Source organism: Cupressus sempervirens, chromosome 3 (genome assembly GCF_028749045.1).
Source record: "Cupressus sempervirens isolate cs-2001-9-10 chromosome 3, ASM2874904v1, whole genome shotgun sequence".
Taxonomy (NCBI): domain Eukaryota; kingdom Viridiplantae; phylum Streptophyta; class Pinopsida; order Cupressales; family Cupressaceae; genus Cupressus; species Cupressus sempervirens.
The window spans coordinates 1,118,207,748-1,118,233,978 of NC_143120.1; the positions used below are offsets into that span (position 1 = coordinate 1,118,207,748).

General features: G+C 36.7%; 1 protein-coding gene across 1 annotated transcript; it reads right to left on the minus strand.

The window, feature by feature from the left end:
- Nucleotides 1–1,588: 1,588 nt before the first annotated feature.
- On the minus strand, nucleotides 1,589–19,702 carry LOC149570718 (DExH-box ATP-dependent RNA helicase DExH12-like). The gene is made up of 3 exons (XM_089823247.1): nucleotides 16,298–19,702; nucleotides 15,777–16,166; nucleotides 1,589–4,955 (listed from the first exon to the last, which is right to left on the minus strand). The coding sequence occupies exons 1-3, from the start codon at nucleotides 19,241–19,243 to the stop codon at nucleotides 1,770–1,772; spliced, it is 6,522 nt and encodes a 2,173-aa protein (XP_089679373.1). The 5' UTR covers nucleotides 19,244–19,702; the 3' UTR covers nucleotides 1,589–1,769.
- Nucleotides 19,703–26,231: the final 6,529 nt, after the last annotated feature.

The following is a 26,231-nucleotide window of genomic DNA, read 5'->3' on the forward strand; positions in this document are numbered from 1 at the left end:
TATATTGTACCAAGCGAAAAGCATTATACTACAGCATTTTTTATTATCAATAGAAGTGATATTTTCTTAGTGTGGCTGGATTTTTCCTTTCAAATAGAAGGATTTTCTCAAGATAATTTCTTGTATCTTTTGTGTTTTTTTTTGTATTGCTTATCTAATTTTTCCTAACCAATAACATTTAAAATAATGTCTACGGAATATTTGCCCACGGAAGGAAAATTATGATTTGGAAGAGCTTACAGAAATTTTTTGGCTTAACAGTCCTAAAGCGTAATCGATAGCATACTGTATGCTGAACATTTTTGGTTTGAACAGATACAACATGTCTACTTTTTAAACATTTCAAAAAAAATAGTGTTGTGTCCTTGCGCACATACAATTAATGTAGAAACGTCAAGATTAGGAATAGTTTTTTCTAGTCTAAGTACCGTCGATATATAAATCCAAGAAAGCTATGTGCTTTACAAAAACAAAATAGCAGATACAAACTGAGGAGAGCATAATGATTTCAAAATAAAACCTCTAGGAGTAGAATATTCAGAGTGCATAATGATTTCAAAATAAAACCTCTAAGAGTAGAATATTCATAGAGTAGCGCTATGCATATATCAAATAATAGAACTCTTCCCCTATCCCATCAGGCGAGTCCCTGTCTGGATGTCGCTAAATAAAGAGCCTATTAGTTTCAAACCCTTATCTCCCATGCTAGTTGTTCATACCACATATAAAATTGTTAAGGACAAATGTCCATCTACATGAAACACCAACATAAAAGTGGTCCAGCACATTCATTTTTTTAAAAACTCCTTTTTCAATAGTGAATTTAGGATTATTTTCAACAAAGTCAAAATGTACGAAAATTCCTTACACAGTTCTAATTTTCAATATCAATGACCAAAGAGAGTGGATTTACATGGGTTAACTTTATAATACAGATAAAAGCAAGGTTAGAGAAGTTTTGAGTGTTAACGGAATGCATGTTATTATAAGTTACTTTCACTTGAAAATTGTATGAAAAATATTCGTTTTATTTGAATAAAAATAAGAAATTTGATTAAAATTGAATGAAAAATAGACATCTTTCAAGCTGTATAGTTGGATATAATTTGCATAAAAATAAGAGATTTGGTCAAGTTGTATTGCGTGTGAATGTATTTAGGTTGGAGCCGAGTTCTAACTAAAGCAAGCTTTTCAGAGAGACATGAATCTCCTAGGTTTTTTGGTCTCCTGTTCAGTTAAACCCGATAGAGTCAATCTGTATAGGCTCCACACTGGGATATGGTTAACTAGGTTAAATTTCCCATCAAAATGTTGGTTATTCAAACTAAATAATTTCAGCAAGTGAAAGCCCTATGTGAATTTGACAGAAGAGAAACCCCTCCACTGTACCAATACACAGCTTTTTCTTAAACAAGTAATTTGACAAATTCCCCCAGTTTAAACCTAAAACATCAAACCCCTGTTATTTCATTGTCCTACAAAGCTCGATTCAGTTTAAATAAAGTATTTAAATATATGAGAGGAGAAAGCCACCATACAGTTAATAAAAATTTGTAATTTTCTTCCTACTATTGCCTTTAGCAACCAATGAGAAAGATGAGAAATTATTTTATTTAAATAATTTAAACATGTTAACTATACGAAATGCACTGTATGTTGAAAAATACTTAAAAGTGATCGACTTTTTAAAAAGTATATTGCATCTAACAGATACATTAGTTCCTTCCTAATAACATTCCTGATTACACATAAGCAGGAACTAATAACATTCATTCCTTTGCATTTTCTTCATCTTCTGCTTCATTCACATTGATTGTGAAATTGTACTCTTGGTCGCACCCAAGGTATGAATCACACATGAAATACAGTGTATATGTCTTCTCTCCAAGCTCTGAAGGTGCAGTAAACTCAAGCTTGACTTTAGTCTTCCTCTGGAGTGATACCCTCTTGATGGCCAGCAACTGATTGCTTTTTAAATCCCCAATTACTAGCCACCATCCTTCTTCCTTTGCTTTAGGATACCTTGGTGCATCAACTGGACCTAACTCCTGTCTACCTTCAAGATCTCTTTCTAGAGTGACCTGCACTGTTACATTTTCTCCAGCCCTCACATCATCACTCTCAACTATATCATATGCCAGATCAATGTTTGGGAAGCGGTTACAAAAACGAGCAATGTCTAATAGCTGTGAATCTGTCATCTGTAACAATTCACGTCTCTCATCATCCTCCATCTCAACTAAATCAAAAACAGTTTCAATGCTTTTCCCTGGATTTTCATGGCACTTCTTAGCAAGTTCCTTGGTGAAATGTGGAAGCTGTAACAGTACAGAATCACGGTCCCAAAGACCTTGTGTAACCATTTGGCTCAATTCCATTGCTGCAAGAGCTGGATTCAACCAGCCATTACTAGAAATAACATCCACCATAGCCTGAAGAAGCCGGTTAGCAGAAAGAAGCACTTCTCGCTGATCTAATGCTAGGTTGCCAGCTATGAAATGCCTTGAGAAGTGAGCTTGCAACAATGCATTTGCCTTTACATGTGGATCAGTATATTTTGGTTTGTCGATAGCAAACTTTTGATGATTTATCAATTTTCTAATTGTTTCTTCTTCACCTGGCCGTATGGGAAGCTGCGAATACTCTGAGGCAGAAGCCAGAATTTCAAGAAGCCCTTTTAGCTTTGTCTTTGCAGTCAAGGATGAGCTGAAGAGTTCAATGGTGGTATAGCTAATATAGTAATAAGATGCTATCATCCCTAGGTTCAAAGGAGAAAGATACATATCATCTTCTATGGCAACACATTTGCTTGATTCCAAATCACTCAATGTGCTCTCTATAAGCTCAGAAAGGTGATCTGACAAATGTCTATGGCTGACACCCTGTAGATTATAGTAATTTGGATTCTGTGTGAGTCTTCGATAAAAGAATGTCCAAGTAAGATAGTCTACAGCATCCTGCTTACTTTCAATAGTGCCCACAACAACTTCAGCATTGATATGATCATGGAGAAAGTGATCAAGATGACTCTCCACAGGAAATGGCTCATATAAGAATTTTTTATAATATTCTTTACGAGGTGCATGGCATAAAATTACACACTTTCCAGCATTATCAAGCAGAGGTCTACTGGCACGCCCCATCATTTGGAGAAGATCAGTAATAGGATAGTCTGTGTGAGCATTTTCCCGTCCATCATAATACTGTGTACCCATGACAACAACCAAATGTGCTGACAAAGACAACCCCCAACTCATTGAACTGCTTGCAACACACACCTGAATTGCCCCTGCACTGAACAACTGAGCTACAAGTTCCTGTTCTACCGAAGTGAGACCTTCATGTAAATACCCAATTCCATTAGACAACGCATGGCTCAAAGTAGGTTCTTTCACTTTGGCAATAAAAGGTTTCAAATCTTCTTCAGTAAATTGAAGAAACTGGGATCTTTCCCCACCATCTGCATTTGAATAAGTTAATAAATCAAGGGCAGTAAGCCGGGCATGTTTTCTTGTTGGCACAAACACTAGAGCTGGTTTGCCTCCCTTTGCATGCTGAATTATTGATGTGTAAGTTGGCTTGGTCATTGCCTGCATTCGAGCTTCAAAGTTGGCTATATCAACACCCTGAATATGAATCTCTAATGGTACAGGACGCACACCGGGAGGGAAATTAAAAAGCCCATGTGCAGTAGCTCCAATCCACTCACCAAGATCCTTAGCATTTGCAAGTGAAGTAGAAAGAGCAACAATGCGAATACGATTTTCAATTTGACTTGAAATGTACCTCATTCTAGAAACAATTACTTCCAATATGGGACCACCCTCTCCACCAATTAAATGAAGTTCATCCACAATAAATAAACTGACTTGCTGCACCTGCTTACGTTGTTTCCATCTGCGAGACAGAGCATCCCATTTCTCAGGTGTACTTATAACAATCTGACCCTTCTCAAGTAGCTTCAAATCAGTTGCAGTCTCACCTGTCAGCTCAACTACTTTCCATCCCAGACCTTTCCCAAACTTTTGCTCCCATTCACAATATTTTTCCTTTGCAAGTGCAGCTACAGGTGCAATGTAAACAGATCGAAATGTACTATCTACACCTTTTTGATGCAGTCGCAGCAAAGCAAACTCAGCACAAATAGTCTTACCACTTCCAGTGGGTGCCGCAACCAAAACATTATCATCTGAGTTATATAGGACTGTAAATACCTGTGTTTGAATAGGATTGAAGTGCCTGAACTGCTGATACAGAGCTTCATATGAAGGATTTCTTAATGCAGATACAGGAAGTGGCTGCAAATCTAGCAGTTCAGTTGGAGGTGGATATTTCTCTGGCAGAATAAGATGCCTAAATGAAACTGGCAAAACAGTCTGTGATCCCAGCCATTTGTCAGATACAACACGAATAAAATACTGGGGTGGAAGAGGTTCATGTATTGGGACAGTGAAGCTAAGGTTATGATCATCCTCCACATACTGCATCTTCAACATGAAATATTCGTGATGAAGTATAAATTCGCCATCATTATCTTCCACTATAATCCAGAAAGGTTCAACATATCCATGGATTTTCTCATCCCACTGAAAATCCGGAGTGATTGTTAGTTCCACCTTCAATACTGTACGTGTTATTGGTTGAACATGAGCAGAAAGATCCAATTTTGGAAACTGATGTACAAATTTATGAATAGTTTTTCCCATCTTTGGAAAACGAATGAGCTCTCCAATCTCCTGGGCAGAAAGATCATAATATCGATCCCAGGCTAAATCTTTCTTCTCAATTTTGGTCAAGATGTCATTTGGAATGCCTTTAAATTGCCGGAGTGGAGTTTGAACACTCCACATACGTTTTCCAACCATCTTGCATAGATTAAGCGCTTTCTCTGTTAACTGAGCCCATCCTCTTTTTAGGACAATCTCAAAAAGTGCTCTTAGGAGGCGGCCTGCACTCTGCAACACATAACCAAAAAAAAATACACTTAGAATTACACAGCATACATCATCCAACAAATTCCATACAAAACTATAAACATATTGCGGAATAGTTAGTACCAACAGAGTGGTAAAATAAAACTCATCATTATTTAGAAGCAATTTTAAGTTGGAATTCTTCTTTGATAATATTCAAAGAGGAGAATTTATTTCAGGATCCTTATTGCATTCTAATCTTAGAAGAAAATAAATAAACTGTGATCTGTAAAGAGACAAAGACTCTTGCTACATGTTAAAAACTTAAGACCGTTAATCTGTCCTGAAATAGATAAAAATACTCATTGATAAGGTTATATCTAGCTGTAAACTCCATAATGTGTTAGCTATATATAACAAAAAAAATAGACAGAAAATATTGTCTAATTGAATGTCTTCTTTCTCAAAACTTACACGCCCTGAACTAAAACCTGCTGCCAGATTATGATTGCTAATCAAGAGGAACATAAAAACTGTAAAGGAAGGCAAACAGCTGTAAACACTTCAAAACTAGATCTGCTATCTGTTTTCTAAGAAATGAGAAAAATACCTGAAGTGGGGGAGATATTTCAATCGCTAATAGGAGGAAAAAACAGTGCGAGAACTAATGCATCAAGCCATTTGCTTACTGGACTATCTTCTAACCATTTGCAGGGGACCATTCCTTTTTGTCACAGCAGCAGCTTGACATCTCTCACCCAACTTCCCCTTATTTGCTGTATTTAACTTTTTACTTTTTTCATCTTTGAAATCTTACATTTGTTTCCTTCTACAACCTCCTTGGTGCTGGTGCAACCTCAAATTGAAGAACCAATCAAAGATATGGAGGCTCCAAGTAGGATAGTAGGATAGTAGGAGAGTAACAAGGCACCAAAAACCAATTGGGCCTATGATGTAATGAACAAATAAAAGTTGTAAGCCAAAGTTGGCACAAATTTGGCAATTAGGACCTTTTAGGTGCAAGAGTATGCCGATAGGTGTTTGAATTGAGAGAAGGTCGATTTTCTACTCCTAGGTAATGAGTATAAATGTACTTGAAGTTAAAAATTCCATAGAGTCCCGTGAGGATAGATTTGCCACTCTTGAGAATAAAGGTTGAGTGTAATTGAAGTCAAAACATCAGAAGTCCATATGGAGGTCGGTTTTCCACTGGGTAAGCACTTGTAAAATTTGGGAAATGAGTGTAAAGGGGAAAGTCCTTATTGGCATGGATTTTACACTTGTTCCTATGATCGTGGAATTTCCACTTGTACCTATGGACATGGATTTTCAAATAGTCCTTATGACCATGGATTTTCCACTTGTCCCTATGAACATTTAATTTCAACTAGTCCCTATGACCTTTTTGATTTTCCCTTGAGGATCAAAATGAATAAGCAAACAAGGAGCCCCTATGAAGGTCGTTTTTCCACTGGTTAAGCACTTGTAAAATTTGGGAAATGAGTGTAAAGGGGAACGTCCTTATTGGCATGGATTTTACACTTGTTCCTATGATCGTGGAATTTCCACTTGTACCTATGGACATGGATTTTCAACTAGTCCTTATGACCATGGATTTTCCACTTGTCCCTATGAACATGAAATTTCAACTAGTCCCTATGACCTTTTTGACTTTCCCTTGAGGATCAAAATGAATAAGCAAACAAGGAGCCCCTATGAAGGTCGTTTTTCCACTCCCCTCCAAATGTGCACAAAAGAAAGAGATTGCATAGGGACTGATTTGTCCCTATGACAAATTGATTTTCCACCAGCAAAGAAAGTTGGCTAAAGTATGTGGACAAGCATGGGGATTCCTAAATCCCTATCCTCGCCACCAGCTCAAAGGGTGTAAGAAAAGACTAAAGCGTGATCTGAATTTGTCACTATGGACATTGAACCTCCAGTTGGGCAACTTGGTAAATTTTAGATATCAATTCAAGGACAAAAGAGGGGCTGAAGCTGTCCATATGCCATTTGGTTTTCCAGAAAAAAAGAAAAAATACAAGAAATGATTAAGATGAACCTGAATATGTCCTTATGGCCACTATTTCTCCTATTACAATAATAGATAAGACGTCTATTATTAGTTAATGGTTATCTTGTAAATATCTTTAGCTTTAGTTTGCTTTCGTTTTTTGCTTTCTCTGGAATAGAATGTTTCTATTCTTTACGATCGTTTCCTAAGGAAACATCGTCTCTTCCTTTTGTATAAATTGACCTTTCAGTCTCTGTTATTAATAAGCAAGTATTTACCAATTACCTCGTAATATGGTATCAGAGCTAAATACTTAAATTTTTTCAGAAAAATTTATAATTTCTTCTTGAAATTATTTTTTTAAATTTTTCCAAAATTATTTCAGCTAATTTCTCCAAAACCCACCTAGGGTTTTTCTGCTTGGAGAAATTCCCGAATTACGGGTCTGCAAATCGCGTGGAAATCGTGGCCATTTTTTGAAGACTCGCGTTTTTGGGGTGGAAAAAAAATTTTGTTTGCAGATTCTTGGTGGGTTTTTCGAGAGCTCAACTGGGTTGTCCGTTTTTTCTGGGTGCCTCAATTTTTGTGCCTCGATTTTCGAGCCAGCGGATTCAAAAAATGACAGCAGATTCCTTTTGGGTTTTTCGAGCTCTCTTCTGGGTCATTCTCTGATTCTTCTGGGTCTTCCGTATTTTTGCCTCGAAGAATGTGCCTTCACAGATTCTCACAGTTTTTCATTGAAAAACGCGCCATGGCATCTCTGACAAATATTCTGCTCGAGCATAATTCCAAATTCAATGGTCGCAATTATGGAACCTGGAAGCAACGCATCATCGCAATCTTCGAATATCGAAACACCGATCAACTTGTTCTGGGTATTACGCAGCGTCCGACTTCTCCGGGTCCTGATCAAGATACATGGGATCTGAATAATCGAGAGGCATTAATGCTTCTCAAACTATCCGTAGCTGATGACCAGCTTTCTCAGATTCCATCCGGCAAGACAGCGGCCGAAATCTAGACACATCTAAAAGGTCTTCATGAGACTTCCGACAAGAGCAGAGCTTTCTTTCTGAAAAACACTCTGTTTTCTATTGTCATGGATGAGCGCACCTCGCTCCAGGCACACCTGAATCGGATTCAGGAAATCCGTGATCAGTTGCCATCGGTCGCAAGATGGAGGAAGAGGATATTGTGGTAATCACTCTTCGGAGTTTACCAAATTCCTATGAGCATTTTATCGAGACTCTCAACATCACATCTATTGGTGTTGATCTAAAGTTCATTGATCTCTGCACCCTGCTACTTCAACAAGATCGGTGGAAACAACAGTTCGGTAGCAGCTCCAGTTCCACCTCCACTGAGCAAGCCTTTGCTGCGAAATCCTTTCAGAAGGATAAGGGCAAGTTTCAGCAACCATCTCAGCAGAAGTCTTCTGCTCCAGCATCCGATGGTACCAAAAAGAAGAACATTCAATGCAACTATTGCCACAAGTATGGTCACATGAAGGTTGCATGTCGGAAACGCTTAGCTGCCCAGTCTAAGCAATCAGGTTCGCAACCCAAAGTGAACAGTGCAGAGCACACTGAGCCGGCGGAATCTACCTTTTATGTCTTCATGGCTAAAAGACCCGTAGATCATGTACAATCATCTGCCTAGTACATTGATTCAGGTGCCTCTCGACATTTCACTCACCGCAGAGACTGGTTTACTGACTACCAGCCTTATTCAGATTTTGTTATCTTTGGTGGTGGAGAAGAGTACACGGTTGTTGGTAAAGGCAACATTCAAATTCAGTCTGTTGGGAGGAAGCTCGTATTCCTTGATGTGTACTACGTTCCAGGGATGGAACTAAATCTACTCTCGGTCAGTCAGTTGTTGCGACATTCTCCACACTTGGCATGATGTGTACTACGTTCCAGGGATGGAACTAAATCTACTCTCGGTCAGTCAGTTGCTGCGACATTCTCCACACTTGGCAATCACCTTCAGTTCACATCAGTGCACCATCACTGATCGGGCGACTAAGTCTACTATTGCAATTGGTCTTGAGGATCATGGTCTTTTCAGACTTACTGATTCTGGTGATTCTCAGGACTTAGCTATGGCTGCTTGGCGATCTTCCATCAGCACACTTTGGCATCAGCGATATGGGCACTTAAATGTGCATTATCTCTCACAACTTGCTCGGGATGAGCTTGTTCTTGGTTTGCCAGAGATTCAAACCCAACACCTTGGAGTTTGTGACGCATGTCAGGCTGGGAAGCAACATCGCACACCTTTCCCCAGTGGCGATTCTTGGCGAGCTTCTCAAGTACTTCAGCTTGTTCATGCTGATATCTACGGCCCTATGACCACTCCTTCTATTCTTGGGTACAGGTATTTTCTGTTGTTTGTAGATGATTTCAGTAGAAAAATGTGGGTGTATTTCCTTAAAAAGAAATCCGATGCATTTATTGTATTTCAGAAGTTTAAACCCTTAGTTGAAAAAGAGTCTGGGAAATCTATTATTACTCTTAGATCAGACAATGGGGGGGAATTTTGTTCTAATGTTTTCTCCAGCTTCTTGGATACACATGGCATCCAACACCAGTTCACCACACCCCACACGCCACAACAAAACAGTGTAGTTGAACATCGGAACAGGACAATCACTGAGATGGCTCGTTCCATGCTCGAACACAGACATGTTCCGAAGCGTTTTTGGGCAGAAGCAGTTAACACTGCAGTTTATCTGTTGAACCGGTCACCCACAGTGGTGGTCAAAGGTAAAACTCTGGAAGAGGCCTGGTCAGGTCGCAAGCCCAGAATCAGTCACCTGAAGGTTTTTGGCTCTCTTGCTTTTGTTTGGATCCCTGATGCTTCACGCACCAAGTTGGATGCCAAGAGTCAGAAACTGATGCTTGCTGGATATAGCAGTCTTCACAAAGCCTACCGCCTTATTGATGTTGAGACATCTCGTCTCATATACAGCCGCGATGTAGTCTTTGATGAGCAGCGAGGACCATTCATGCCTGTTTCTCTTGTTCTTGATCCAGCAGACCAGCCTATGCAGGTTCATGATTTGGGAGTTCGGCTTCCATTAGGTCCACCTGATGGGAGGGCTCCAGTAGCTCCTACAGCTCCAGTCCTGCCAGTGATACCTATACAGCCACCTCCAGCTTCTCCTGCAGGATCACCTCGTTTTGAAGATGCTTCACCTAAGTTTGATCCAGATTCTTTTGATCAGGATCCTGCTGATCAAGCATCTCCTAGTACTCCTGTTGGTCATTCTCCTCTCTGGCCTAAGTGGTGGGCTAAGACACTTGCTGATCTTCATGATGATGAGCTCATTGATGGGAGAACTACTCGGAAAAAGAGCAAAACTATAGATTCTGTTAACTTTGCTCTTATGGCCAACATTCACAGTGTGTTTGAACCTCAAACATATTCTGAGGCTAAAGGAATTCCAGAGTGGGAACAGGCCATGCAATCTGAACACCAGAGCCTGCTGAAGAACAACACTTGGGTCCTTTCTGATCTTCCCCCAAGGAAGAAACCCATTAGCTGCAAATGGGTCTACAAAATCAAATACAAATCAGATGGTACTTTGGATAAGTACAAAGCTCGTTTAGTGGCAAAGGGCTTTTCTCAACGTCAGGGCATTGATTATGAGGAGACCTTTGCTCCTACTGCAAAGATGAGCACCATCAGATTAGTCCTAGCCATGGCAGCACAGTTTGGCTGGAAGGTCCATCAGATGGACGTAAAGAGTGCTTTCCTGAATGGTGATCTCCATGAAGAGGTCTACATGACGCAGCTTTCTGGTTTCAAGGTTGCTGGTAAAGACCATCAGGTTCTCAGATTGGTAAAAGCTCTCTATGGTTTGAAGCAGGCCCCTCGGGCATGGTACATCAAGATTGATACGTACCTCAGTGATCAAGGCTTCAAGAGGAGTTCTTCAGACTCAAATTTGTACATCAAGACTACTAACAGTGACATCATCCTTCTGGTTATCTATGTGGATGATCTGATCATCACTGGCAGTTCGGCATCTTTGATTCAGGGAATCAAACAACACTTATGCCAGTCTTTTGATATGACTGAACTTGGGCTCATGCATTATTGCTTAGGTGTTGAAGTTTGGCAACAGTCTTCTAGTATATTCATCTCTCAGTCCAAATATGTCAGGGCCTTGTTAGACAAATTCCGAATGCAGAATTGCAAACCTGCATCTACACCTATGGAGAAAGGTCTCAAGTTATCAGCCAAGTTTGATTCTCCTTCCGTTGATGATACTACGTATAGGCAACTAGTAGGCAGCCTCATCTACCTATCTACTACTAGGCCTGATATCAGCTTCGCAGTCAGCTATATTTCACACTTTATGACAGCTCCTAAGGCTGATCATTGGATGGCAGCAAAGCGTGTGCTTCGTTATGTGAAGGGCACTTCTGATTATGGACTTTTGTATTCTCGGAGTTCTAATCCTAAACTCAGTGGGTTCACAGATTCAGATTGGGCAGGCTCTGTTGATGATAAAAAGTCAACATCTGGATATGTGTTCAGTTTGGGATCCGGTGCAGTCACATGGACCAGCAAGAAGCAGCAGGCAGTTTCTCTCTCTTCTACAGAGGCTGAATACAGAGGGACTGTTAAGGCAGGATGTGAAGCTGTCTGGCTTCGTCGGATGCTTGGGGATATGCAGATGTCACCACCAGGACCGACTACTCTGTTTGTTGATAACGAAGGCGTTATCAAGTTAGCACGGAATCCAGTCTTCCATGAACGAACCAAGCATGGGGATGTTCATTGTCATTACATACGACAGCTGGTTGAAGACGGGACTATAGATCTGCAGTATGTTCCTACCTCAGATCAGACTGCAGACATTCTCACCAAGCCTCTTGGTCCTGATAAGTTTGTCAAATTCAGAGGACAGCTTGGTGTGTTAGATAGATTAACCATTAAGGGAGGGTATTACAATAATAGATAAGACGTCTATTATTAGTTAATGGTTATCTTGTAAATATCTTTAGCTTTAGTTTGCTTTCGTTTTTTGCTTTCTCTGGAATAGAATGTTTCTATTCTTTACGATCGTTTCCTAAGGAAACATCGTCTCTTCCTTTTATATAAATTGACCTTTCGGTCTCTGTTATTAATAAGCAAGTATTTACCAATTACCTCGTAATATCTCCCTCGTGGAAAGGGAAGCTGAAATTGAAAGAAAAAAAAATGAAAAGTCAAGATGTCCTTACAGAAGATTTTACACCAGCATGTTATGAAAGAGATTAAAAGAAATAAGCGAAGGGATTAATCCCTATCCCAGTTGATACTCCCTTAAGAGGCAGTATTTTAGTACCACATGCATTGTGAAGTTGCAAAACAGATGTAAAACCACATCAAATTGTCATTCAAAACAATGATCACAATACACAAAAGCAATTCATGTATAATAGCAGAAAAAAAATAGTTGAGGGCTGGAAAGTTAAAGACAAGGCAAAGAGGAAGACATCCTATTAAAGTAGCCAATATTTAGAGAGAGAAAAAAGAGATCGAAAGAAATTGTAGAGGACAGATGAAACAAAGACTCGGATACAAAAGGAAATCTGATCTGAACAGGCAAAGGGGGAAATCCGAACAAAGGAAAAACAAATTTCCATAGACAGGTTGAAATCCGATTTCCACAAACCCTCTGAATCTGGCCAAGTGTGGCTGAACGCTTTTCAAGGTCAAGTTAAAGTGGATGCCTATGAAATCTGAATTCGAATGTTGCAATAAAAATCTGGGCATGTTGACAGGAAAATTCGAATAAATGTAATCAGATATGAGTCTATTAACTATTAAGGAAGAAAAATAAGCAATGGAGGAGAGAAACCAATGTGTAAACTTAGATTTGAATGAGCAAGTGAGAAATCGATGGTGTTTGAACAGGCTTTATGCACACTGACCATAACTTTCATGGTGTGACAACAGTAGTAAGCATCCAAGGACCAAAATCAATCCTGATAAATGGTTTTGTGCTGGAGATTTGTTTTAAGAACTCCAGTGATTATTCTGGCAGCTTGGTGTGCTATTTATTTTTGGGAGAATATCCTTTGGCTGGGAGGATTAGGATTTATACTTTTATGGTTTTGAGTGCATCATCCGTAGGTTATTCTAGACACTGATACTGTGCTCAATGTTGAATTTAGCCATAACAGATAACTGAAGAAAACCATATATGTCGATGCTGATTTTATAAAGACATCAGATAAAACTCCTACCATCTATTTTTAATTCAAATTTATGGTGGACTAAATATAACCACATCTGCTCAACAGAAAAATCCCTTTGCTTTCCCTATGATAAAAAGAAAACATGTTTGTCAGTCTTACATTTATGCATAAGAGTATCATAAAATTTTAAATGCACACTGAAGATCAATCCACTATAGGTGGAAACTGTCGTATCAATAGTGTTTATTGTAAATTCAATCTGATCTGGATGCAATGGATACCCTATAAGCAAATCAGAACAAGAGATTAAATTTCCTTTTGCTTAGAGTGCTTAAATCAGTAGAAAGCTTGAAGCCTAATTATGGTTTCATCACATAGTATTAGTAGGAAGGGGAAAAAACAGCAATGTGGCATTCCCATGTCATTCGCCTAAAAACCCCTGTTCTATTTCTCAAAACCTCCTCTGCAAATGCATATGTATGAAGTATAGCCTTGCCAAGCTGGGTATACAATTTTCATTTCTATAATCAGAAAACATTTTTATTAATGACAACTAGGCCACATCACTTTGAAAGTAGTGATCACTTGCACTTCCCTTGATTGCTACACAAAATTCCATCAAACAATCAATGCTCAACTAACCATCACAAGAAAATGTGCCCCCAATTTTTCAGCAGCTTCACAGATCTTCTGTTTTGGCTCCCCAATCACATGATGGGCTTTTGCTCTCACATTGTAACGATTGCAGATATCCAGAACTTGCTTGAATATCTTGTGGGTACTCCTCAGTTGTACACATTCAAGAAGATTAAACACCTCGTTGCTCAAAATGAATGTTGCAGGGTACACATAGTAACACATTACTCATCATGTATAGTCCAATAATCCACACAGCACTTTCATAAAGATTGATTAAATCTCCTACCGAATTTGGGATAACTTACCAGAGCCAGAGGTAACATAAACTGGGGGCTGAACATGAACCAACGGGAATTAGTAGCACTATTCAGATTATGTGTGAGCAGCCAAGAGATGCTTCCAAGCTCATTCACAGGCACACATACTCTCTTGGTTCTCATCCACTACAATTACAATTGCATCGTATTCAGCACTTTATCTTCTAATATTTGTTCAATCTTCTCTGTTTTTTTGAACCCTAAGGCTTCGTTTTTTTTTTTTGGAACGTATATATTAGATGTTTGTTTATAGGGCTGCCCATGGGTACAGAGGAAAACCACTCATGGGGAACGATGACTGCTTGTTTTCCACTATCTATGAGCTGTCTAATTCAATTTAGTCCAATGACTATTTGTTAGGATGCATAGAAGTATAGGGTAATAATTCCTTGGTTTGGTCCAGATTCAGTCCAAAGGCAACATCCATCCAAAATTTGGTTTAACTGCCCGTGCAAATATAGTGTCTCTCAGTCAACTGCTTCAGTGTTGGATTTGACAGCCGTTAGATTGTAATAACCTTTCCTAAAACACATAAAAATTGTGTTGGTTGCTACTCATGGCCAAGCAAAATAAGTCTCCGCTGACCCTTAATAACATAATTCTCCAAACTTCAAAGGGAGCTCTATGTGTATGCCAACCTTGAAATGCAGTCCACTGGTAATATAAATTTTCTGTAAACTGTACATGTTACAACACAGCCGTAGGCAGTTCGTTAGCCCTATGTACGGAGAAACAAAGTCCCTTGTTATTTTCTCGTATGGATTATCTCATCAAGAATGATGAAAGTAGTCCATGAATCTATTATCGTTCCTCTGTAGCTTTAATCATCAATATTCATGAGGTTGGAAGTCTGCTTCTAAGTGTTTCCCCCCATAGTTATGGCTCACAGACTGAGGATGTCTATCAAAGGGACTTTCTCTGGGATTGAGCATAAAAGATGTGCAATGCAAATGTAGGAGAGAAGAAATCTTACCCAAACGAAGTCGCCTACTAATCTCTTTCTCATTGAATTTGTGGCTCGCAGACAAATAGACAGAATTCTTGCTTCCATTTCCCTTTTGGGACCCATTTGAGATGGTAAACTCTATTTACCATCATGTTTTCCTTTCAACTGGTTTCCATTTGAGGATAGAGCAGACTAGGAGATTAAGTACTAAAATGTTTTTGCAAAAACCTACAATTGCCCAGAGAACATGTGAACAAGAGACACGAATGCAGGGGGAAAAGTGATTTGAAGGCAACGATAGAAATAATGTGTATACCAAGAAATGTGCCTCAGTCAAACGTACATAAACTACCGAGAAATGACTCAGCGAGGATCATAGAAATAACGTGTGGAGGAAGATTGCAGTGAATAATGAGAAATAATAAATGCAGATTGAATACAATTCATGTACTCGTGATTTGTGTACAGTTGACCTTAAAACATGATTGGAAAACAGTTTACCAGCAGTTGCTTTTGAGTGTGAGACAAATTCTGGTTGCAAGCAACCTCAAAGGAAAAGCCTGTCGGCTATATTATCTTCTAAGAAATTCTTCATATTGATATCTCTCAGGGTCCTTTATATAGATTTTTCTAATATGGGTACACTAATCAGTTGCATTACAAAGCATACAACATTCAAATCACCCACTCATAGAGTAACTAGAAATAATTAAGATTTGTGCTTTACAGGTTGTCAATATGAATACATACCTGAGTAATAAACACCATATCAGATGTGAGAGAAAGACCTTCAAGCTTAAGCTGTGAAATGTAAGCCTGGAGCAAAACATTGATCTTAGCACTTGGCTCCTCCAAACTCTCCTTCACTGGAATAGGAACACGATCTAAGAGCTTTGCGAGTTCCATCTTCTCTTCTTCTCTTACAGTCACATATTTAAACTCTTCACTTAAAGAAAACAATCGGCATAGCTCAATATCACCCATTGTTGGCTTCAAGTGCTCATTATAAGTAGCCATTGTCCCATGAGTGATGTAATAATAACTGGCTATCCGTCCAAGATCAGTAACCTGGAAATATCCACTCTTCCGATCATATTTCACTAAATTATTTTTGTCCAAGATAGTTGCAGCTGAATGTATCTGTCAACACAAACAGACCAATTATCAGAAACACTAACAAATACCATTAAAGTAAAATGAATGGTCCTACATATCTAACAATATTGTAGTAAAGTTACTGCAAAAAACTGAAAAAAAACAACCATGCTTACCAAGTCTGCCCTTCTTTCTTCTAAGGTATTGTCTTTATCCAAAGCATCAGCAGATAGACCGTATAACACTGGATTTCGTAGCATGCGAATGTAAAGATAAGTGTATCCCAACCATGTGCACGCCTCCCTTGCATTTTGAACTGTACCTAGAACAATTTCTGCATTTAAATGATCTGCTAATTTTGAAATAAACTGGCTCTCAATCGGTAGTTGCTGATTCATAAGGGACAGGTAATATTGCAGCTCACTGTGACCTGTTAATATTATTCCTTCACCATGGGAATCGTACTGTGGCCTTCCAGCTCGACCAAGCATCTGCATAACATCTAAGGGACTGAGCTCAGTCCACATACCTTTCTCAGGATTGTAAATTTGAGTTCCTTTTATGATAACAGTATGTGCCGGGAGATTTACTCCCCATGCAAGTGTGGCAGTTGATACCAAAACCTGGATATGCCTATCAGAAAAAAGATCTTCTACCAGAGTTCGATCTGCCCTCGCCATCCCTGCATGATGTATTGCAAATCCATAAGGCAAAAGGTCTCTCAGGTCACTGCTTTTTACTCGATCAGTTTCTGTTTGAAGAATTTCACGGCTGGCACTATCTTCTTTGAGAAACCGTCCAAGGGTATCATTTGCAAGCGCTGTATCTCGTATGGCTCTGGCTGTTTTAGTCGTTTCTTTCCTGGAATGTACAAAGATCAAAACTTGATGCTTGCCAGAAGCTGCCATCACCTTTTCATAACACACATCATTCATAAGCTGAAACCTCTGGAGTGGTTTCTTAACCGTGATACCGATATATTGCTGAGCAAGTGGACAAGGTCTGTAACTATTATCAAAATAGAACAACCCTTTTGACTTGTCCACTCTAAGTAACAGAGCAACATCTTCATAGTTTGGCAATGTTGCAGACAGCCCCACCAACCGTATCATTTCCTGGGTAGTCTCAATTTGCCTAACTGTCCGAGCCACTATACTTTCCAGCACAGGCCCTCTGTTGTCATGTAAAAGATGAATCTCGTCAATAATCAGAAGTTTCACTAGCTGAGTGTAAGTTCTGTCCCCAGACTTTCGGGTGATGATATCCCACTTTTCAGGAGTGGTGACAATTATCTGTGTTTCCTCTATTTGTTGACGAGACATTGTCTGATCTCCTGAAAGTTCCCTAACAGTAATCCCATAAGACTGTAAGCGGTGAGACAAGTTACCAACTAGCTCTGCAACTAATGCTTTCATGGGTGCCACATAAACAATCTTAAAATTATTCAAATCAATGGAGCCATCAGCACTCCTATTGAGGGCAATCTGTTGAAGTATGGTTAACAATGCCACATTAGTCTTACCAGCACCTGTGGGTGCACACAAGAGCAAGTTCTCAGCAGTAAACAGTGCAGTTTCATACACTTTACTCTGCACCCTGTTCAACTGCTTCATTCCATTAAATGCAGGCTCCGCCCAATCTGGCATGTCCGTTATCTTGACAAGTTCTTCACCTTCTGCAAGGGGTTTTGCCTTCAAAGGAGGGACATGAACTTCCTCGTAACCTTTCTTTGTTATCCTAAGGGAACCTGGAGGTAGCTCGCACCTCTTGTTTGCCATCAGCAACCCTCCTTGATGGAACGATATGCTATCAAGATCCAGCATCTGACGCTGCCCTTTCAACCAACTATTCTCCATTTCTCTGTCTATCCGCCGTTCCCTTGTCCTCTCTCCATCTACGCCCTCATCTCTTAATTTCCTAGCTTCCTCGCGGATGCTTCGTTCTAGATTCTTCTGCCGTTCCTTGGCAGTAGCCCTTGTAGCATGCAACTGTTCAAGGATAGCAGCAAGTGCAGGGTCTCCAACCATTTCGTCTTCTATCTTCTTCCTTTCTTTCTGATCCTCTGCCCTGGCCAACCGTGTACACCAAACAATCTTAAGCCTGTTCCGCAGAAGCAATTTGATAAGATCAAACTTCTCGTAATCCAAAAGCATCACCAGCTTGTTCTCCACATCAAGAACATCACCCTCTGCCAATTTCTTCAAGACATCTTCAGCAAGTTTCTGGCTATGCTGAGGGTCAATTACACCAAAAGCCTGAGAAATTTTGCGTTGAAGCCAATATGCGTCTATGTCCTGAACATTTAATCCTTCATCTGCTTCTTCCATGTCATCGTCATCAATGCCACCCATTTGCATAGCTTCTGACTTACTTGCATCCTGCCCATCATCATCATCCTCGGCGTCACTATCTTCCTGCACTTGATCCAAATCGCTCTCCTCGTCCTCTTCCTCCTCCTCAAACTCAACAGCAACACCAATATCGTCATCAAGGGCTTCCCCTGCAGATGCTCCCACACCTGCCCCTGATTCGCCAGCATCCTGGTAATCAGTAATGAGCTTGCCGATGGAAACAAGCTGCGCAAAATGCTGAGATGACAAAGAATTGAGAAGTTTCTCGATCTCCTTCTTCTTATCAAGGTCCTTAATCTTGTCGTTCTTCAGAACAGCCAACACTTCATCGGCAGCGCCTCTCAAGATGTCCTGCGGTTGGTCACCGAACTGCTGTTGTATAGTACTGAGAAGTGCCTCATAAGCAGCTCTGGTCTCCTTGGTCTTAGGCCTGTAAATGCCATCATCAGCAATAGACAAAACACTCTCTTCCTGAACTCGCCTTCTCTTGGTATCCCTCTTGGGCACAGCCGCATCCAAGGCAGGTTTTTCTCTCTCTTTCTTCTTCTTGGCCTTCTTAATTCTTTCTTCCAGTTCAGGGGGTTTCCCATGGTAAACCCTATCACCAAAATTCTTCGGGTCGATTTTTCCCCACAGGGACTCGGGCTCTCCTGTAGGTTCGTGAGTATCACGGGGCCGGGAGTCTGTAGTTAAAACCAAACTGGAATTCGCCCTATACTCATACTGCTTGAAACGAGCGTGGGCTTCGGCACCTCCCCCCAGATGTGCCATTTCATCTGTTATTTATCAAAATCCAAATAAAAACATTAAGAAAATTACCTATTCAAGCTTTCGTGGCAGATATCTGCATAACGTTCCTTATGAGTTGCTCTGAGTAAGATTTGTGATGTATGATGGAAGGAGGCCGAGTTACTCTTACTAGGGTTTGTGATATACAGAAGGAAGAGGCGTTCCTGCTGATTTATAACCCTAGTGTTCGTCTGACACAAAACAATGCTTTATCATATGTCGGTAGAGAATGCAAACATGATGATTCCAGCAATTTCTAATAGGAACATCATACAAACAATACCAGCACTTGCACCCCACTGCACCCTAGAAAGAGGTGCAAGGGGTAAAAGAAAGGGAAATTTTTCAATTTGATAGTATAGAATTAATTTTTTATATAGAATCAGAGACATGTTTCATAGTTTCTTTCATTTGAATTTTTAGTGTAAACAGAATAGAAGTAGTAATGTTCCCATTGAAAATATATTAAATAGTAACTTTCAAAAGAATATAAGGTGTTCAAAAAGTACTAACTATAGAGAAGTCAACATTCATTACAGCAGTACATGTATATAATAAATGCAATCAGAATCTTAATTCAAATATTTCGTCAATGACATTGATAATTGTATGATACAATTTATGTTGAATCTTGATGTGAGTGATTTGCTATTGTTTGAACAATGTAAAACTTACTTTGCATTGGATGCATAGTCTTATTGCAATCGAAATCTTAATTCATATATTTCATCGATTGATAATTACATCAGACGGTCTATGTTGAATCTTGATTTGAGTGACTTGCTATGGTTTGAACAGTATATTAACACCAAATTCACCTTATAATATAACAAATATAAAATATAAATAAGTTAAAAAGAGAATAAGGCAAGAATAAAGAAAAATATACAATTCACATAGTTCATAAACAATTGTAGGTGAATTAAAAGTCATCTTCAACATTCTTATTTACAAAATTTAGTGTGAATACAATGTGAGATCAATTAGATTATTCATTGATAATGAGTACATAGAATGCTAAAATAGGAAAAATGTAAGCCTTTTATTTTGTGCACCGTTACAATATAACTATTCAAAAAAAAAAAAAATTAGAAAGTTAATAAATATATTATCAAATCATTATTAAAAATAAAGAGATTATTTATTTACAAGTTTCTTGTGGATAGTTTATAGAGTATAAAAATAGGGATGGAGATAGAGGAAAAGAGGAATAGAGAAGGTTAAAAATTTTATATAAAATTCAATATTTAAGTAGAGATATTTCAAATTAATAAATATAAAAGACAAAAGACATATGGAAGAACTCTTTATACAATCATTTTATATTCATAACAAAATATTTGAATTGTTGGTCTTTATATTGTTTAAAATTTAGAAATATAATTTCAAATGTAAAATATTGCTATATTTTTATTTTTATTTCTTTTATTTTTTAGAATGTAAAATCTTAATTTCTAAAGTTTCTATAATGTTCTTAAATAAACTTTAATAAATTAATAATTATAAATAAAATAAAATATAATTTATTTATATTAAATTATTGTCATTAAATATTTATATAAATATTCTAGTTCACAATCAATAATTGAAGAAGTAAAATAGAAATTTGAAGATAATAATATAAAATACTAAAAATAAAATAAAACTATATTGAAGAATATTAAGATTTAAGTTTTATTTCTTATATAAAGAAAATAGTCAACATGCCATGCCATTGATATAATTACTCTTTGATCTTTATGTTTAAAATAGTTCTAAAAATGATTTTCCATGGTAAAAGAAGATTCTTAGAAAAATGACATAAGCTATAATTAATGAGTGTACAAAATATCTTAATTTTTTATGAAGATAATTAATTTTACTCTTTACTATTATTGGTCTAAACCAATCAGAGAAGAGATCAATTATTTTGTTTAAATCATTTAAATAGATGAAAAATTTAAAACTATACTGTATGGACATATGTTTTAAAAATTCTTGACTTTGATTAGCTATTTAAAATTTACTATTGCATCTAATGGATGCAATAGTATCCTGCCCATGGCAAGGACTAATAAAGGTATACACGTGACTAACTTCTTTGAAGGTTCATAAATTTTACAACTTTAGTACTTATTTATGTGGTTACCTATAAATGTGATTAATCTTGACTTCACTAAAAAATTATGTAAGTCCAATACTCTTTCTAGTTTAGAGTTAATTTTCCAATTCAGAGTTTATTTAGTCCTTAGTCATCTAGAATATTAGCTAACCCAATAAAAACTAAATTCTTTAAAAATAATTTAGCATGCAATGCATAAAAGCCAAGTAACATCGTTACATATTTTTAATAGTAGCAAGAAGTACTAAAAGAATGAATCTCCCTTGCTAATCAATTCAAAGGTATTTTGCAAGTTTTAAGAAAGCACAAAACTTTAAGTAAATAAATATATGCATAGTTAGTACACTTATTCTACTACAAGCTCTATTCAACATTTTCTCATTTAGAAAAAGAGATAAAAAATTCTTTCAAGTAGAAACAATTGACTGATAATTGTAATTTATTTATTATTAATTTATTTATACTATAGTGCTTTAATTATAATATTTTCATTATATTATTATGTTTATATTGTATCTTACAAAAGTTTCAATTTAATAATTTATATTTATCATGTATTCTAAATAAGTAAATATATAGTTTTAAAAATATAAATATATCTTTATTTTATGATTATAAAATTTTAGTGTAGTAATAAAATAAATCTTCTTAAATTTGGATAAGTAAAATAAAATAAAATATATTTTGAAGGATGAAATAAAAAGAAGCCAATTACACATAATAATTAACTAGAAAATACTTGGTTTAATATAATTACAGTATAAATATATAAAACTAATTAATTATTAATAGGTTTTACAATTTACATAATATTGACAAATGTTGTTTCTTAAATTGAGTATGTGAAAATCTTTAATATCAATGTCAACCAAACTTGCCAGCTCTCATTTTACATTAATAAACATGTAGACATAAAAAAAAATGGTCAAGTGAAATCTTATCAGAGATTGAACACAATCTCTAATTCGAGTTTAAGCATAAATGATAAAAGATTTAGTTAAAACTAAATCTTTCTTCAAATCATTCCAGGGGCATTAGAATTTGAATTGAACATGATAACAAGTTTTAACATAAATGATGAAAGATTTAGTTAAGACTAAATCTGTATTCAAATCATTCTAGGGGGATTAGAATTTGAATTGAACATGATAACAATCATGATGACAGATTGTGTAAAAAAAAAAAATCTACTTTTAATCATTCAACGCAATTAAGATTACATAGCCTAAACCATTTATGCATGAGTCATAAACCATTTACCGACAATCATTTTCCAACATGAATCAAATTCTAATGGCAAGCAACCTCATAGGAAAAGCCTATCAACTAAATACTAGTATCAATGTCAATCAAACCTATCAACTCTTCTTTTACATTAATAAATAGGTAGACATTAAAAAATGGTTGAAATCTTATTGGAGATCGAATACAATCTTCAAATTCAAGTTTAAACATAAATGATGAAAGATTTAGTTAAAACTAAATCTTTCTTCAAATCATTCTAGGGGCATTAGAATTCGAATTGAACATGATAACAAGTTTTAACGTAAATGATGAAAGATTTAGTTAAGACTAAATCTTTATTCAAATCACTCTAGGGGGATTAGAATTCAAATTGAACATGATAACAATCATGATGACAAATTGTGGTTTTAAAAAATCTACTTTTAGTCATTCAACACAATTTAGATTGCATAGTCTAAACCATTTACACGTGAGTCAAAAACCATTAACTAGTAGTTATTTTCTTATATGAGTCAAATTCTAGTTGCTAGCAACCTTATAGGAAAAGCCTATTGGCTAATTAATGAATGAATGAAAGATTTTAATAACGTTCATGAGATCAAAGTAGTTTATAGGGTAAATGGGCCCTTGGTCTATTGGCGAAGTTGAATGGCTCACCGGGAGCTCACTAGGGATCAAGTCTTGCTGAGTGAAGGGCTCTGATACCATAAGGCATGAGTGGGCCCTTATTGGGTTCCTAAATCATTTCACTGGTGGCCTATGTTGGTTGGTAGCTCACGGGTCTTGGCTAGACACTTTATAATTTATTTGTTATTTAACATATTTATATTAATAGTACAAATATCCAAATAATGTAATATATTAAAATAATATTAATATCATTTCAATTATTAGTATTTAGCAGAGCAAACACATCTAATAATATGGTATGTTTTATTTTTATAAATGTAAATTTCAATCTTAAAGTAGGACACTAATTTTATTTTGCCCAAGAATGTTGGATGAATGTTGCACAGGCATGCTAGGTATGATGGATGCATCATATGCCATGTGATTTAATCTCTATTAAAAATGACAACACTTTTCTCTGAGTCACTCACTCATAATTATATCAAACAAAGTAAAATAATTCAATCTAGACTACTTATCACACAAAGCAATATATAATAAGTGCACTGAGAAAAAAGTATTATAAAAAATTTGTATTAAATGAATCTCTAGGATAAATGCAGATTGTGAACACATTTTAAATATGTTAGGATTTCTGAATGGAACTTGTGTTGTGTAAGATTTAGGTGCATGACAACTCAATGTGCACCCAATTTGACCAACAAAAAAGAAACGGTAGACAATGATAAAACTAATGACCTATACTAACTTCTCAAAATTATTATTGAAAATGGTAGATGTGAAATACCCAAATGGGTGAAAGGGATGAGGCATGATAGGCCATCTGAGAAACTATGCCTTCCTTATCCATGCTTAGGTGGCAATACAAGAAGTCGATAAGACCATAGTCACATGTCACAATTCCTACCTTATTTTTTCATCTTCCCTCTGGTCATCTCTATATCTTCTTATGTCTCTATCAGTCTATCTCACCATCTATCTCTTTTGTGAAGTTAGAAAACAACTTGACAGTATAAAGACTATATAGGTGTCAAGTCTAGTTAGTAGAAGAAATCTCTCTCTCCCATATATATATATATATATCATGTCTTGGTCTTCATCTTTATATTTCTCCCTCTCTCATTATTTCCTTATGTCTCTCATATATATATATATATATATTTCTATCATCTCTTTCTACGCCCTTTTTCGATCTTTATCTATCCCTCTTCTTCTCTATGTATCCCTCATATCCATCTCTATCTTTGTCTTTGTCTTCCTTTCTATCTCTATCTCCTTACCTATTTCTCTCTCACTTTTTTTCCCTTCTATATTGATCTCTCTCTATTTTCTATATCTTTATGTAGATCTCTACATTTATCTCTATCATCTCTATCTACCTCTTCATTTCTATCTTTTTCTATCCCTTTTCTTCTCTGTATATCCCTCTCCTTGATATCCATCTCTATCTATGTTCCTATCTTCCTTTCTATCTCTATCTCCTTTCCTCCTTCTCTCTCACTCTTTCCCGTTCTATATTGATCCTTTTCTATTCTTTGTATCTTCAATCTATTCTTCTTTGTATATATATTTTTCTCTTTCATCTCTATATATCCCTTTATCCTCTTCATTTATATTCACTATATTTGTATGCATTAGTATTTTTAAATGAAATATGTGTAAAAATGTAATCTATTATAGATTCAATATATAGAATGTAAAAACAAATGTGCTAAATTAATTTTATAATTTAAATACAAATAGAATATTCATAAAAGGATAACCAAAAATAAATTTTGACATAAATAAAATGATAATTTTCTACTTGTCAAATTATATTAGATATAAATTTATTTTACTACAAAAATACATTATATGTAAATTTTTAAATGTGTTGTTAATATAACATATAATCATAAAATTATATATTTGTATTGCATATTAAATTACATATAATCTATATAACACACACACACACACACACACACACACACACACATACATAAGCATGAAATGTTTTTTTTTTCAAGGCTAAAAATTAATTCTAATTAATATAAAAGTTATGTTAACAGTTGAGTTGTACCTCAGCGAACAAAATGATTAGCACAGAAATCAGTAATAATGTGAATAACTCGAACAATGCAACAAATGATAAATGCTCATACAAAAAACATTGGATAGCTAAGAAGTGCGGAAATTTTGAGAAGAAAAATAAACACAGTTCTTGTGTAGTGTCGTATCTACTGCCGGAATTCTGTAACCCTAGCAAGGAGAGGAATAAGACGAGGAGAATCTGTCATGCTGCTTTCCCTCTCAAAATCAATTCTTCTGCAAAAACTAATTATACGGTAGAAACTTCAAACCAATTCACGGTTCTAACTATGTAAAAAGATCTAGATCATATAGACATAAAGCAAGAGATCTAAAGAGATTCAAGGGTCGCTCTAGCAAAAACCCTAGCTATCCAGGCAAACAATTTAGAGAGGAAAGGGGGCAAATTTGTGTCAAATGTGGTCAAGAATGACAGAAAATGAGCCACAACAATCTCAAACTAGGTAATTGTTAACCATATTTGCCTCTCGCCAAAAATTTGAATTCAAATACTTGAGTCCACCCAACGGTCACTTTCCATATTTAAGTATTCAAAATACCATGGAAATACGAAAATAAACGAAATAAAACCTTAATGTATTTCCTTGTTTCTAAGTGATTGTGCACTTTAATGTTTCTGCTTGCCCGCGATTCCCTTACCATTAGATCTTTCGTGATCTACAGTGGGCGCTTTCCCACTTTCTCAAAATGCACTACCTTTACCTAATGCGGGCAAGTGCCTTTACGCCAGGTAGCCCTTGCTAACGTTCAAATCTTAGTGTGTCGCAAAATTTCTTGGTTATCAGAAGCAGTCAGACCTATTGTAGAGTTGTCAGTGTTCCTCGTGCACGTTTTGAATTTCCTACGATCTCATTGGTTGGTCTTTTAATGATATTAATACTTTACAGTTCAGGCGTTGTGATC

What these genes read in the sequence shown, in the direction of transcription:
- LOC149570718 (XM_089823247.1), bottom strand. Translation starts at nt 19,243, where the DNA reads ATGGCACATCTGGGGGGAGGTGCCGAAGCCCACGCTCGTTTCAAGCAG. An exon ending in AAGAAAGAAGGGCAGACTTG is followed by an intron (nt 16,167 to 16,297) that starts GTAAGCATGGTT and finishes TTGTGTTGACAG; the next exon opens with ATACATTCAGCTGCAACTAT. An exon ending in ATATGGTGTTTATTACTCAG is followed by an intron (nt 4,956 to 15,776) that starts GTATGTATTCAT and finishes TATGTGTTGCAG; the next exon opens with AGTGCAGGCCGCCTCCTAAG.